This window comes from Stylophora pistillata, chromosome 3 (assembly GCF_964205215.1).
Source record: "Stylophora pistillata chromosome 3, jaStyPist1.2, whole genome shotgun sequence".
NCBI classification, from domain to species: domain Eukaryota; kingdom Metazoa; phylum Cnidaria; class Anthozoa; order Scleractinia; family Pocilloporidae; genus Stylophora; species Stylophora pistillata.
Window position 1 is genome coordinate 48,764,302 of NC_142521.1, and position 14,096 is coordinate 48,778,397.

Below are 14,096 nucleotides of genomic sequence, written 5' to 3' on the forward strand. Positions count from 1 at the left end.
AGATTTCATGATACAAGTTGAGATTTCATTTTCAGGTTGGACTAATAGCATTCTCTAGAAGTGGTTTTTTATTTTTATTTTTTGCATATTAAACAAGCATGCATTGTTTTTTTAAAATCGTAGAAAAATTGGTGAATTGAGGCTATTGAAACAACAACAAAAACAGTGAGTTGACAAGATATTTGCTCGCTCTCCAGAGGCTCTTGTACATCGTTATCGCTGATCAGTTGATCCGCCTAGTTATCAATAGGATAATTTAAAGTCTGCGAAAAGCCATTGCTGATATAGTACGTACTATGAAATCTTGCAACGGAATTTTATGTATGGTAAATCGTTAACGTTGAGTAGAGCCACGGTTTCAGTTTGAACAGCTCAATTCGATCCGTTGCGAACAAAGAGAAAGAAACCGCAGACATTTCCACACAAAATGGCGCCCGAGGCCGTTTTCGTAGTCATGTCGAACAAAGGCGTAAGTCGCATTCTCTTCCTTGGCTACGAGATAAGAAACCCTCAATAATTGAGAATTTGTATTCGGTGAAAAGGCTGCTTTCTTTTAACACCATTTTGTAATTCTTGAAGAATTCGCTAATCCGTTCTGTGATTGGTCGCTATGAAAAGAATGATTAGTGTTTATTGTTCTCCACATAACATATTACTCTTCTGCAAGTACAAACATCGCAAGCCGTCGCATACTTGTCAAATTCCGCGTGGATATCGGCTGCATTGCACTGACTTCCCTCATTCGAATATCGTTGGATTACGAGCTTTGACGTGTTAAATTTTGGATGCCGAAGCAAACAGTTCAAGACCTTTAAGTTAGGCGTGTTTTTCGATCCAAAGACTTGTCTCAGTAGGGGGTAGAATACGTCACTGCCGCTCTGTTGTAGCTATTTTCGATCGAACTCAACTCGATGGTTGGCTGTTCCACTCGCAGTTGAGCAATATGGCGACGAAAGTTGGAGGACGTCTCTTTTCCTTGATCTTCTTCGCCTTCCTTTACCTTCTAGCTCAAGGTAAGGAGTCTTAAGTGATTAATTTTTGATTTGTGCTTTCATCAAAGGTGTGAATCGTGGAAGTATGAACAAATAGGAACCCGTAGGTTTTGATGGCGGCATGGCGGCGGGGATCGCTTCTATAAAACTTCACCGCAAACGCAACGAATGCATCTTCCCTTTCTAAAATAACTTACGCGATAGTTTAAGGTGGTTTGATCCCTTGGAAAATAATCAAAAGAATGATTATTTTAGTCATTTAGTCATTGTGTCGACTGATCGCCACTACGAAAATACTGAGCTAGAGTTACCACACGCTATAGTATCACTTATAATTCTACTTGTGTAGTGCCATGAAAACACCAGCAAACGATCTCGATATAATTAGCAAAACATAAACTGCGTTTGATGGAGTTGTGAGGAGTTAGGAGATGATGAAGCTGTGTTACATGACGGGAAGAAGTTTATTTTGCGACCTAATCTTGTCAGCATGCTGGTATATCACGGTGGCGTACTCTGGATGCCAGTCTTCGGTTTGAACAATTTGACGCAAGATTTGCTTCACACACCTCATGCCTATAGACTAGACTACCTCCTAATTACTACTTTTGGTATGGGAAATTATATTCTATAAGTGCGAAGCGAAGTTTTTTTTTCTTAAGTTTCGAATCGTAATAATTGTGTTTGTTCTCGCATTTACAAATGCGAGGCCCGATTTACTTTTTCATCCAGAGTGAGGAAATTATGAATTTCATCATTCCTTTTTTGTGCTTCTTAAAATAATTTTCTTAGACTTTGTGGCTAAGAGAGTATTTGCAATGACTGTGTATTTACACCGATAGTCATCAGGAGCGCCTAGTTTGTCGCCAGTGGGCATTGCGAAGGTGCTTCATTTGATTCCTTCACATTGTTGTTGTGTCGCAAGTGAATCCTTTTATCCTTTTTGTTCTCCCTTTAACAGCTAAATCTTCGTTAAACCTACAAGAAAAGAGCTCTTTATGTTTTATTTCAAAATTTTCGTTATGATTGGCTCTTTTTTTTTTTCCAAACGTAAACCTTGTTCCTGAAATAGTTTCGCACATTTGCGTTTAATTTACACACATGCATCTCAGGAAACTCATGTATGAAAACCACTTAGCTGCCTTCGTGTTTTAAGTAGTTCTTTCCGAAACAAAAGGAAATTGCTGTGTCGGATTTAAGAATAGATCTTTTGGTTTTTGGGGTTTTTGTTCCCTTATTGTTGTATGCTGACTTCATGGAGTTGGAAGATAAATAGAGGATATTACATGGCTGCGCGGGGGTTAATATACAATATGAGCGTGAATAGATTATTGCGAGCAATCTAAGAGCTTGTACTCTATTTGGAAGTGAGTATCGGTATATGATATTGGCAGTTATTATCACTTCACGTTGTTTTTTTCCTCAACTGCTATGACCATTTCCTTCCCTAAGCTTCTGATGGCTCTGCCAAGTTCATTTATCGAAGATTGCGTCAAAAAATTGAATTTAAGTCAAAGGACTGATGATCTCCCAATTCATTGAATCCACAGTGATCGTTGAATTGAAACAAGTAAAGATATCTTTGCATTCATGTACTTGTCACTGATCTCCACAGAAAGCAAATGAAATTGTGCATAAATGGAAAGCCTGATTTGGAAAGTCATTCATACCAATTCTTTCTATTTGCTTTTGCTTAAATCTAAAGCGCATTACGGTTAATCGTTAGTTTGCTAAGCAAACATGGATTTGTAACGGAATTTACCCACCGTGTTTTATCTCCCAAAGGTGTGGGAGCTGTTCTATTTTCATTCTTCGAGAGATTCTTTGTTTCTTATTTCAAAAAAGTAGAGAAAATTTATTAGACTGTTTTGCCATTAATCCCAATTACTTTTTGTTTGATCCAAGTGAGTTTTCAGTTATGCAAATTTATTGTTTCTATTGTATTTTGTACACAGGCACACATGTTATTTGCATAGTACAAATTGATTCACAGCTTTTCAATGATTTAACTCATAAGAATTGGTGTAACTACTTAAGATTTGTGTTAGGAGTCTATTCACAGCCAGGGTATTATACATTTTTCAATTTCTACTCAATTAGATTCATTTGTGGGTTGACTACTTTTTTGAGTGTCATGTTCCATAACCAACCAGCTGCAAACTCTGTACAAGTTTGGTTATTAAGTAATTTAGCCTTACTGACTGGACTACTGGGTAATAACCATGTACTGCAGACTCCAGTTAGAGTGCCTCAATATGTGCAAAGTAATAACTCTATTGTTAATTGAATTATCTCTTTACACTTTATCTCAGGAAATTATTGTTTTGGCCATTCTTTATTGAGACCGCGTGCTAGTCCTTTCAATCAATTATATTGCCTTTATCTCTAATTATTCACTTGTTGCAAGCATGTGCTCCTCACACATCTTTTGTTTATCTTCACAAAAAAATAAACTACTTTCAACCCAGTCCAGAGAAAATGATCAGTTGACTGGAAGATGTTGTATTTCTTGAAAAACGTTGAGTGATTACTTCAACACCTTTGGTTCAATAGTGGTTCAAGAACATTATCAATGGTAATTAGTTTACATTTTCTTTCAATGTACTTTGATCTTAACGATTCTCTCAATATTAAAGATGGTAATACAGATATGGGAGACAAAATGATGCACTTTTATTAAGATTTAATACACTCCTTGTCATCACAAAATGGAAATAACTTCACATTTTGGTCAGTTGGGTTAATTTGTAATCATTTTAAAGCTTTGAGTTGAAGTTTAATCATTGAGCAATGCAGCAGTCCACATATTTTTCTTGAATTCAAATTGTATGGTGAATAATATTGATCAATTTTTTGCCAGGGCTTTTTTTTTTAAAAATTAGTGTTTAAAGTAAAAGGTTTGAGAGTTGTTTCACTTGATCTTAGCTGTTGTTGGAGGTGACATTGAGATGTGCAAGTTAGGACATCACAAGCAAGCTTTTTTACTTTGTGGTTTATGTTCATCTATCTGATTGATCTTGGCCTTAATAATATATTATACTTTGACAGCACTTTATGGAAGTCAAGCAATAACAATATCATAACCCTCCTGCAAAGGTTGTTTTCAAACATTTTTACAAACTTTAAGGTAAATGTTGGTATTAAAACTAATTCCAATGGTCACATGTACTGGCCTTTGTTTAATCAGTGTTTAAAGTAAAAGGTTTGAGAGTTGTGCCACTAGAGGAACTACTATGAAGAAATAAACTGACTGAAAAAAATTTATTTTAAGCAGAAAATCTGCACAAAACATGCATACTGTATGCAGCAAATGTATAAAAGAAAAATCTTGATGTCAACTACTTTTAAGTTGTAAGAAATATAAACTTTTTTTGCGAAACATGTTTCGGCATGCTTATGCCATCTTCAATCAATGAGTAACAGAACGTGAGTAATTATATAACAGACAAGTAGGTGAATAAAATATTTACGGTATGATGTAATACAAAAGTGGCTACTAATTACAACGTGACACCAAACATCAAAGGTGTGACCTATTGATTTGATGGTTGTTGTGCACATTGAATGTTCAGAATTTCTTTCTCATTGACTGAAGTAATGGTGCTTGTCATTGGTATGAGTGCAAAGTGGCTTTGCCTTGTTAAGTATGATGCAATCAAACCAGTGGTCAAAATCTTAAATCAAATCTAGTGTCTCTAGAAGAGATTTATCATGGCCCAGTGCAAACTGATGTCCTTTTTGAGACAAAAACAAAGTTTATATAGGGCTGTGGTCTAGCAGCGCCTGGTGGCTCCTAGCGTCTTACATTTGTTCTTGGAAGACCCAGGAATCTTAGTTTTTTCATAAAAAGCATATGCTGGGCACCTTGGATTTCACAGTTTCTGAGCACTGGGCTCTCCAATTTTTCTTAGAGCACCGCCTTGTTATAGCCTACTACCATGTTACTTCCAAATTAACAAACTATGAGATTAAAGAGGACACAGTTTGAAATGCAAATGAAGACAAACTTAATTGAGGCAGTTTGCAATATATCTGACTTCTGCTAATTAATATCGTAGGATGACAATTGATTCTTGGATCTTAGCTGATATGCACATTGATAAAAATTTGAGTGAGAAGAGTAGTATTGTGCTTGTTGAGTTAAAGTGGGGGGGCTATTGTTTTTCCTTTAGTCTTTTCATCTTTGATGACAGTCCACTTGGGATGTTTTAATGCATTAGGAATTTAAAGTAAAGAAAGAATGTCTGATTTAAGAAGCATGCTGCTATAGTCTGCAATATCAGTTTCCGCAGTCACGCAGGAATTGGTAATCCTTGCACTCCAGTAGATCTCTCATTAACACAATGTTCTCAGTTTCTAAATGTATGTGTACATGATAACTTCTACTTGATACATAGGTGATATCGGTATGTTAAAAAGTTTTATATTTCTTTTAAATAATACAAGAGAGTCAAACTTTCAAATAGAATTTAAATGATTATGAAAGGTAAACAAAATTAATTCCTTTGGATGACTTAAGTCATATCTTTCCTCTGTTTAGATAGCAAGATGGTTTAGATATTTCATCTTCTTTGAAACAAATTATATAAACATTTTTATTATTACTAATTTTTTTTCATCCCCAGTGGTTTTTGTAGGTTTGTTGTTGGCTGGCTCTCCCAGAGTTGAAAAACTAAAATTGTTTAAAGCCAGTTATAATATACAAGTTAATAGCATGTGCCTCAGTCTAGATTGTTGTTATTTTAGTTGTTTCTTTTTAGAATCACTGTGAAACCACCAGTTCCAACTTTACCCTGTGGCTAAATTAATGAACATAGAACCCTTAAAATAACTCCACTGTAAATGCAAATTTTGGAAAGAAGCATTTCTAGTTCAACATATCATCTTTCTCCATACTATAAAATAGGATAAGCACTTATCCTGGAGATAATTTGTTTAAAGGATTGGAAAAAGCAACTCTTATAGCTTTCTGTCTTAACACTTGTCAGGTTAAAGAATAATTACAAAATAAGTAACTAGTGCATTGGAATTTTCCAGAAAAGGACACCTTGGGAATAGACAAGAGCAATTGTTTAAAAGAGATCTGAGTATAACAATAAAAGTTACAGAAAAATTATTGTTTTAAAGTTAGTCAAGCTTGTTTGTTGACGAGTCTCTGACTATTTTTATTATTATAATCTTTTTTTTTTACTGCTAGAAGCCCAAAGTCTAAGGTGCAGATGTAGTACACATAGCTGCCCTGGTGATCATCACAATGAAACTTGCACAACTGAGGGCAAGTGCTACAAGAAGGTGGAACCTGGTGTTGATGACAGTTATGAGCTTATCACATATGGCTGCCTACCACCAGATGAAAAGACAAGTATGCAGTGCAACACACCAGACCATGTTCACAAGAAGCAACTGTCTATGGAATGCTGCAAAGATGGTGACATGTGTAACACCTTCTTAGAGCCTACTTTGCCAACAACTCCCAGTCCTACCACAGGTGGGGTTCTTCTTCAGCTTTTTTCTTAGGTTAAACCAATGTAGTTTGTGTGGATAGCATAACACAAAAAATGATGGTGATACTCAGAAAGGAACAGTGATGGTTAAGAATGGGAAGGCTGTGACAGATTGTAAAGTTTTAGTCATGCTCTTGCTCTGTTGTAGCATCGTTAATTCAATGCATAAATTATTATTTTCCTTTTCACAGTATTGAGTGACTGTGCATGTTGCCTTTCCTTTTGGAAAGAATGCTAGCTCATAACTACATGTACATGTCTACTAGGATCTATTAATAACTCCATCTAAAGGGAGCAAGTGTGAGATCTAAGTGTCTTTTCCACAGTGACAAATAGTTGAGATAAATGGCATGTTACCACTAAGAATCACAATGTTGTAGAATTTGTTGGGTATGTTAACAGGTATGTTAGTTAAGAGATAAACTTCTCAAAGGGAGCAAAAACTGAATTTTTTATTCCAATACTTTCTTTTGTTCATCAAGTCTACTTCTTTTGTTACTGTTGCCATTTCCAAATGAAAGTAACAAAAACATTCTAATTATTATTGATGAAAGAATTTGAAAAAAAAAAAAAGATATTCATGACTTGAGCCACCTAAGGTTAAATATCAATTTTAATGAATGCAAGGTTGCTAATAATAGATTGAAGTAGTTTAACTCATGGAATTAGAGTGGAACACTTCTTTCATCTTATTCTCTCTTAGCCACTTACTTACTAGATAAGTACCAGTGATTCACTCGCATGTAAACTCTTCTGCTATCTCTATTTAAAAGTGTCTTCTGATGTTAATGTTAGGTGCAATATTTTACAGAAGTGATATTGACTTTCAACTACTAATGGATTTTCCAGTGATGATATGAAATCATGCCAGCTCGATTCTTGTTTATGAAGGTTCCAGTGGCAAATTTTTTAACTCAAACAATGCTTGGTGAAGAAAATGTTATAATTATAACATCTCACTTTCACTCTTCACTTCACAATTGCCCATAAAATGACATGTAGACCAACTGATTGGGTTGAGTGGACCCCATCTGAATGAGGAGAACGTGCCCAGTTTCACCCTTGGTGGAATATCACTTCCACTTTGTTATAATGCTGTTTTAGGTGTATTTAACCACAAGTAAACTGTGCCTTAAATTTTGAAACCAGTTCTTGTTTTAAAAATTCTTCCTTTCTAAATTATTATTTCTATAAAAATTGGTGACCAGATGACTCTTCAAGGTTTCTCTCTTCACAAATACAGTAAATCATAGTTCATTGTCATTTTAAGCAACCCTTTTCTTTTAAGATTACTCTTCAAACAAGAAATACATGTTGCAAAGTTACAAGATTTTATCCTCATATGCTAACCTACATGTTCAGTGACATTTATTTGTTTACCACAGGTGAGACCGAAGAGAAAGAGCTTGAAGATGGTGTAACAGAGCAGTACTCCATCCTCTTCATCAGTGCTGGAGTTTGTGTTGTGGTTTTCATAATCTTCCTCAGCGTTCTTTGCTATCGGTTAGTACAGTGTGTACTCTAAGTAGTGTGGCTCTATCTCTTGAAGATGTTACTTTGCATGTTTTCTTTAAGTAGTGCATTGATCAATTTGGTGCTTCAACATCTTCCCCCACCCCTTCAGGCAACCCTCAGGCATTTGAACTTCTGGCCCAGTTGTTCGAAGGATGGATAACGCTATCCATTGAATAAATCCCTATCCGTTGGATAGTGCAGTACGTTTTGGTAACACTTATCCACTGGATAGTGATTTATCCGTTGGATAGCACTATCCACCCTTTGAACAACCGGAGCCTGATGGTTAGTTTGTTTGACTTCCCAACTCCCAGGGCCAAAATTGTATTCAAATGCCCAACCTTAGTGCCAGATTTGATTGTCAATTTTCTTGTGGAAAATCAGTGACAACTACTTTCTACAAATATCCTAGACCTTGTAAACCTTTTCTTCTGAGCCACTGGCTTATGAAAGTGAACACCTGGATTTATAAAGATATAACACTTGTATTCTGCTGGAAAGACTTGACACTTCTGGTCCAATTTCTCCCGCACTAGCCAGGCAAGGGTTAAATTCCACCCCTTTCCTTCTCTGGTGTGGCCTATGGTCAAATGCTCATGGGTTGCCTGTGAGGCAGGGTAAGAGAGGGGAGGGATGTTGAAGCTTCTAATTAATCAGCCATTAACTATGTGAATGTTTTTAATAGCCGTTTACGGTTTGAATTAATTAACGTCACCAGTGCCTGTCATGGTGTCAAGAAAGTAGTTTAATGTCATCGTTTTTTGTCATAACAATAGGGGGCAAGCTGATCATAAAACAAATTCATAGTTCAGCCACTGGTAGATTCATACTTCTAACTTTTTTTTTATATTTTTTTGTAGGTTTAGAGTGTCGCGCGGCAGAGTTCCATCACCTCTTGATGTGGAGAAGTATGGGAATCCATACTTGATGCCTGGTGAAACACTGAAAGATATGCTGGATCAGAGCTCTGGCAGTGGCTCAGGATTGCCACTATTGGTATGCAAGACATTTTTTAGTGACACACCAAACTACAAGTGTCCCATGCAAAATTAAAAGTTCTGATTTCCAAGAGAACACTTACAATTATTGTGTTAAGGAGAGATTTTTTTGTTACAAGTGTGGGACAAGGATAATCTGAGTTCAAACCTGTTTTAATTTTACAATCAGATGCTCCTTCATCTGAACTTCAGAGGAGTCATTGGTGAGATAGGCCATACTCAAGGCTTATACATGTGTTGAGGGCCCTGTAAATTTTTACTTGTGGCACCAGCAATCTGTAAGGTTCTCAGGTAGACCCTGATCTCCTACTGAGGTACCTGTTTGATTAATTTTATTTTGGTAGGTACAAAGAACAATAGCCAAGCAAGTGACACTAATCAGAAGTGTTGGCAAGGGAAGGTATGGAGAAGTGTGGCAGGCCAGGTGGAGAGGTGAAGATGTGGCTGTCAAAATATTCCTTTCACATTGTGAATCGTCTTGGCAGAGGGAAACAGAAATCTACCAAACTGTTCTACTTCGCCATGAAAGCATTCTTGGATTCATAGCATCAGACATTATTGGAAGCAATCAGGTGACTCAGATGTATCTGATCTCAGATTACCACCCGTATGGTTCACTTTATGATTTCTTAAGGGGGCACTGCCTCAACAAGAAGACTATGCTCAAGCTGGCATTGTCAGCCTCAGCAGGACTAACTCATCTTCACACTGAAATACAAGGAACTAAAGGCAAACCTCCAATCGCTCATCGCGATATTAAAAGTAAAAACATACTTGTGAAGGAAAACCTAACCTGCTGTATTGCAGACTTTGGACTTGCAGTTAAATACTCTACCGACACTGAAGAAATTGACATCAAACCAGACACAAGAGTTGGAACAAGGAGATATATGGCTCCAGAGGTGTTAGAAAATAACTTGGATTCTAGAAATTTTGCAGCATTTAAGATGGCAGATATTTACTCTTTTGCTCTTGTCTTGTGGGAGATTGCAAGAAGGTGTATATCTGATGGTAAGTGTATTTGCTAGCCTGTTCACATATTCCATACTTGATACTATTAGAACAGCAAATTAACAGATGTTTGATAGCTGTAATCTTAAAGTGTATTTGATGCTAGCATTTGCAGAATCAACTGCAAAATGATTGTAGTTCTGTTAACCTCTTAAAATCTGAAATCCAGAGATGTTTAATTTTCCATGATTTCCCTTAATAACTTCCTCCCATAAAATTTGTTGATTTGCCTCCTGTTTACTCCAGCCTTTCCTCTTAGGAAATCAATTTTCCAAAATGGAAACCATCCAAAATGGGGAAAAGCCCCTTAAAGTTGATCATCATTGAAAATCTAGCTCACTTATCATTAATTTTAACAGAGTGAGACAATAACTATAGGTACTTGGGGATTTAGTCAACAGGACTGTAGAGTGCAAATTATGTTCTTTTTTTATTTTGATTCCTACCAGAAACTGGAATGTGTGAAGACTACCAGGTTCCATACTTTGACATGTTACCTGGTGATCCATCTTTTGATGAAGTAAAGAAAGTTGTGGTGACAGAAAAGAGGCGGCCTCTAGTTCCCAACAGATGGTACAGAGATGAGGTGAGTGCGACACTTTGAAGCTAAGGTGGTAGTGATACTGCAGTTTGCAAGGAAAAGACATTGTCAGGCATTCACACAGTGATAGCAGTAGTGTTCAGTTGCTTGGCTGATTAGTCTTCCAGGAACAACAAAGAGGGTGAGCCTCAACTTGTGCAAGGTTTAGTGTCATTAGAACAGCTCAAACTATTTGAATTACAAGCTCCTCCCATGGTTATAAGGCAAGCTTCTGCATAAAATGAATACCTAGAGCATCTTAAAGTAGTCATACTGACACTTAACTAATCTTTCAATTTTACAACAGTCACTCCAAACACTGGCAAAGCTGATGACTGAGTGTTGGGCAAGCCACCCTACTGCCCGTTTGACAGCTTTAAGAGTGCAGAAAACATTGAACAAACTCAAGAAGTCAATGGATTTTATAGAAAAACCGTATAAACATGATGATGATAGCCCTCGCACAAGTGTGACAACAGCATAAAGAAACAAATACTTGTGGATTGTTTGAATTCACCCTCCATCTTCTGAAAGACAATCATCAGATTACTAAACCAGTACAGGTAATCTCTACCACAAGAAAAAAGAATCAAGTCAGATTGGAGAAAACTCTCGGAGACTCTAAAATGACAAACTGTCACTAGCTTCAGACATGCTCAAAAACTGTGTAAGACTATAATGCCCCCCTTACAAAAGGGCATTGGACCAAATAAAATGTAATTAGCTGCAGTTGGATATTATTGTAGATTAGAGTTTGGTTTCAGTTTCAAAATTAAAATACACATGTACAGAATGCAAGGGAATTTAAACAGAAATACCAGTATACAAATGACAGGTTGGAACTTAATCAATTCACATACTTTGACTTACTGGTCATTTTACTTAAATACAAAATATACATAACTTTATTTGTTAAAAGCATGCCTGATGCACTGCATAGTAGTTGTCAATGCGATTCTTTGCATGCTTCACTACATATGCATATAGACAGAAAATACCCTCTGTGAGTTGACTAAAAGTATGGAAACTGCTGAAATTAAACATGATTTAACAAATTTCTTTGAATACCTACTCAAATTTTTGAACAGATTCAGTGTTCACCACTCAAGATTAATTTATAGAGGTAGAAATATGGTGAGGCAGACAACCAAAGATCACACTTGATTATGACTTTTAAACTCCTAAGACCCATGATTTTGTGATATATTCTCCCTTCTAGCTGCTAATACTTCCTAATGAGTTGGTAAGGAGAACTAGGTTTCACATCATGGGGTGGGTGATGTACTGATTTTGCTGAGAGAAGTCATTTTAATTACTTCTGTTTGGTAGAGGGTTGAAGGTGTTTGTAAATAATTCTTTCAAAGGTCAACACTACTTGCAATTAAGCATGAAGAAAAGATCACTTCACTTAACCAAAAGTTTGGTTCTTCCAAAGGTGAATTTGTTTGAAAAGAATCCTAATACTGTTAATTGTTTTGGTGTTTTGTTCTTATTGCACATTACTGTAATATAGAGATGTATTATTCAGGATTATTATTTTTAAATGAATGTATGACATTGCATGTAAATGTTATTGCTATATGATGACAGGTTTGGTACTCAAATGTTACAATTTGTATTTTTTTGCGTTTTATTTTTGCTTTTTTTTTTTCAATAAGATATTCGTATGTCTACTATGACCTTAACAATCAGAATAGATGTGGCCAGCTGATTGAACGATTAATTTTGCTTGGTAAAAGCATTTAATTTATAAAAGATGAAGCCATTTAGCTACTGACCAGGGTAGGGTTTTAAAACAGGCCTAACCCTTTTGTATTGCAGTCCTAAATAAGTAACAACATCAAGGATATTCATCAGTGGTTGAAAAATACTATGAGCTGGAAAATAGTGGTGTTTAAATGGGCAAAGGTGAAAGGAAAATGTGTCCACAAATCTCCAGTAGATTTGATTTTGGACACTTCTAATTGGTCAAGAGGGTGTCTGAAATATTTAGGCTTCCTTGTATACATCAAGAAAACAAATAGCTTGGTTCTCTGCAAATACCTATTTTCCATTATAGTTCACCACTAAATTTTATCCGGTTCTTAGTGATTTAAATCGATCACATGACGCAATAGTGTTCATCCATGGAGAGACACTATCAGCCCATAGTGCCCGCCTGCGGAAAATACCCGGATGGATAGTGCCCGTCCATGGAAAATACCTGGATTGATAGTACTCATCCGTGAAAAGTTTTGAATAGTTTGACGGCCAGGAAGTTAGGCAGATCGGAAAAACAGTGACTTTTCAATTCTGACAGGTATAACGTATTATTTAGCCAATGTACGGTTGCGAATTATTGACATTTGTGACAAGCTGTAGGTGCGGAAGAAAATTTAGTGGTGAACAATAAAAACAATAGAGTGTTTATGTCTCCGAACTATCGGTCTGATAGTTGCCTCTTGGAAGTTTGATGTTCTTAAAACTAGCATATTTGTTGTAAGAATATCAAATTTCCACGGTGCAACTATCAGCCGATAGTTCCTCCACAGAAACACTCTGTTGTTTAATTAGAGACTGCTTGTTTTATGTAGGGTGGTGCTTATAGAATTTTTTTTTTGTGGGGGTGGGGATATGAAAAAAAAAAAAGGCCTAAAACTGGGACTGTCCTAAGAAAAGTGAAGGAGATGGGTAGTCAAGAGAAATAATTGAATTAAAATGGAGTAAAGAAGTTTTACAACTGATATGGTTATTCATGAAATATAGGCATTGTTGTGTTCCAAGACAGTTCAAAGCAGGAACAGGTTTTTATTCATGAAAGTGAGACCACATTCCTCATGAGATGAGGAGGTGATCTAAAACAACTCCCAAATATGGAGAAGGTCATATGCATATGAGGATAAAATGAAAGCTGGAAGGGACACACGATTTCCAAATGACATTACACCAGCTCCCCCCTCCCCCACCCCATCGCTAAGTTACTGTGCATTTTGCCATTTGCAATCCAAATGAAAATTTTGCTTAATATCTCTCCCTCACCCTTATCACCGTGAGGTACTTTGCCCAGAAAGTCCAGCCTTTATGTGCGCCGGTCTGTTTGAATGTGATAAGTACAAAAATAGTTCCACCACCCTGAAAAAAAATAGTACTATTGTGTACTCTCGAAGACTGCTGTAAATATTTGTCAACGGATATTCTCCTCTAGTTTCTAAAATAAGCATGCCTTACGGGTTAAAGATTAAAACAGGAAAAATATGAAACAAAGGGCAAAGTGATTTCCATAGAATTTTCGATCCCAGGAACTTGATGGTGAACCGCTTTCGATTAAAAATATTTTTTTAACTTACCAGCTCCCCCTGTCACTTAAAAAGTTACTCGCGAAATATGTGTTTCCCGAAGAAAAAGAAACTCGGCTCCGTTGAGTTTCTCTAGAAGTCTTCCTGGCCAGACAAATTGCAGTAATATATCTTTGTAAGGTGGTTACATTAGTTTGGAACAAGAGCGCGTTGTCTGGCAA

The 14,096-nt window shown here is 36.4% G+C and overlaps 1 protein-coding gene across 2 annotated transcripts; it reads left to right on the forward strand.

The window, feature by feature from the left end:
* The first annotated feature begins 674 nt into the window (after positions 1–674).
* LOC111337202 (bone morphogenetic protein receptor type-1B) lies at positions 675–13,323 on the forward strand. Of its 2 annotated transcripts, XR_015998548.1 has the most exons (8): positions 675–1,013; positions 6,190–6,480; positions 7,882–7,999; positions 8,872–9,007; positions 9,354–10,020; positions 10,470–10,606; positions 10,908–12,593; positions 13,069–13,323. XR_015998548.1 is itself a non-coding variant. In XM_022943459.2 (7 exons), the coding sequence occupies exons 1-7, from the start codon at positions 944–946 to the stop codon at positions 11,082–11,084; spliced, it is 1,596 nt and encodes a 531-aa protein (XP_022799194.1). In that variant the 5' UTR covers positions 675–943; the 3' UTR covers positions 11,085–13,323. The 2 variants fall into 2 exon arrangements, 1 of the variants encoding a protein (XP_022799194.1); XM_022943459.2 differs by having other exon boundaries at positions 10,908–13,323.
* The last annotated feature ends 773 nt before the right edge of the window (positions 13,324–14,096 follow it).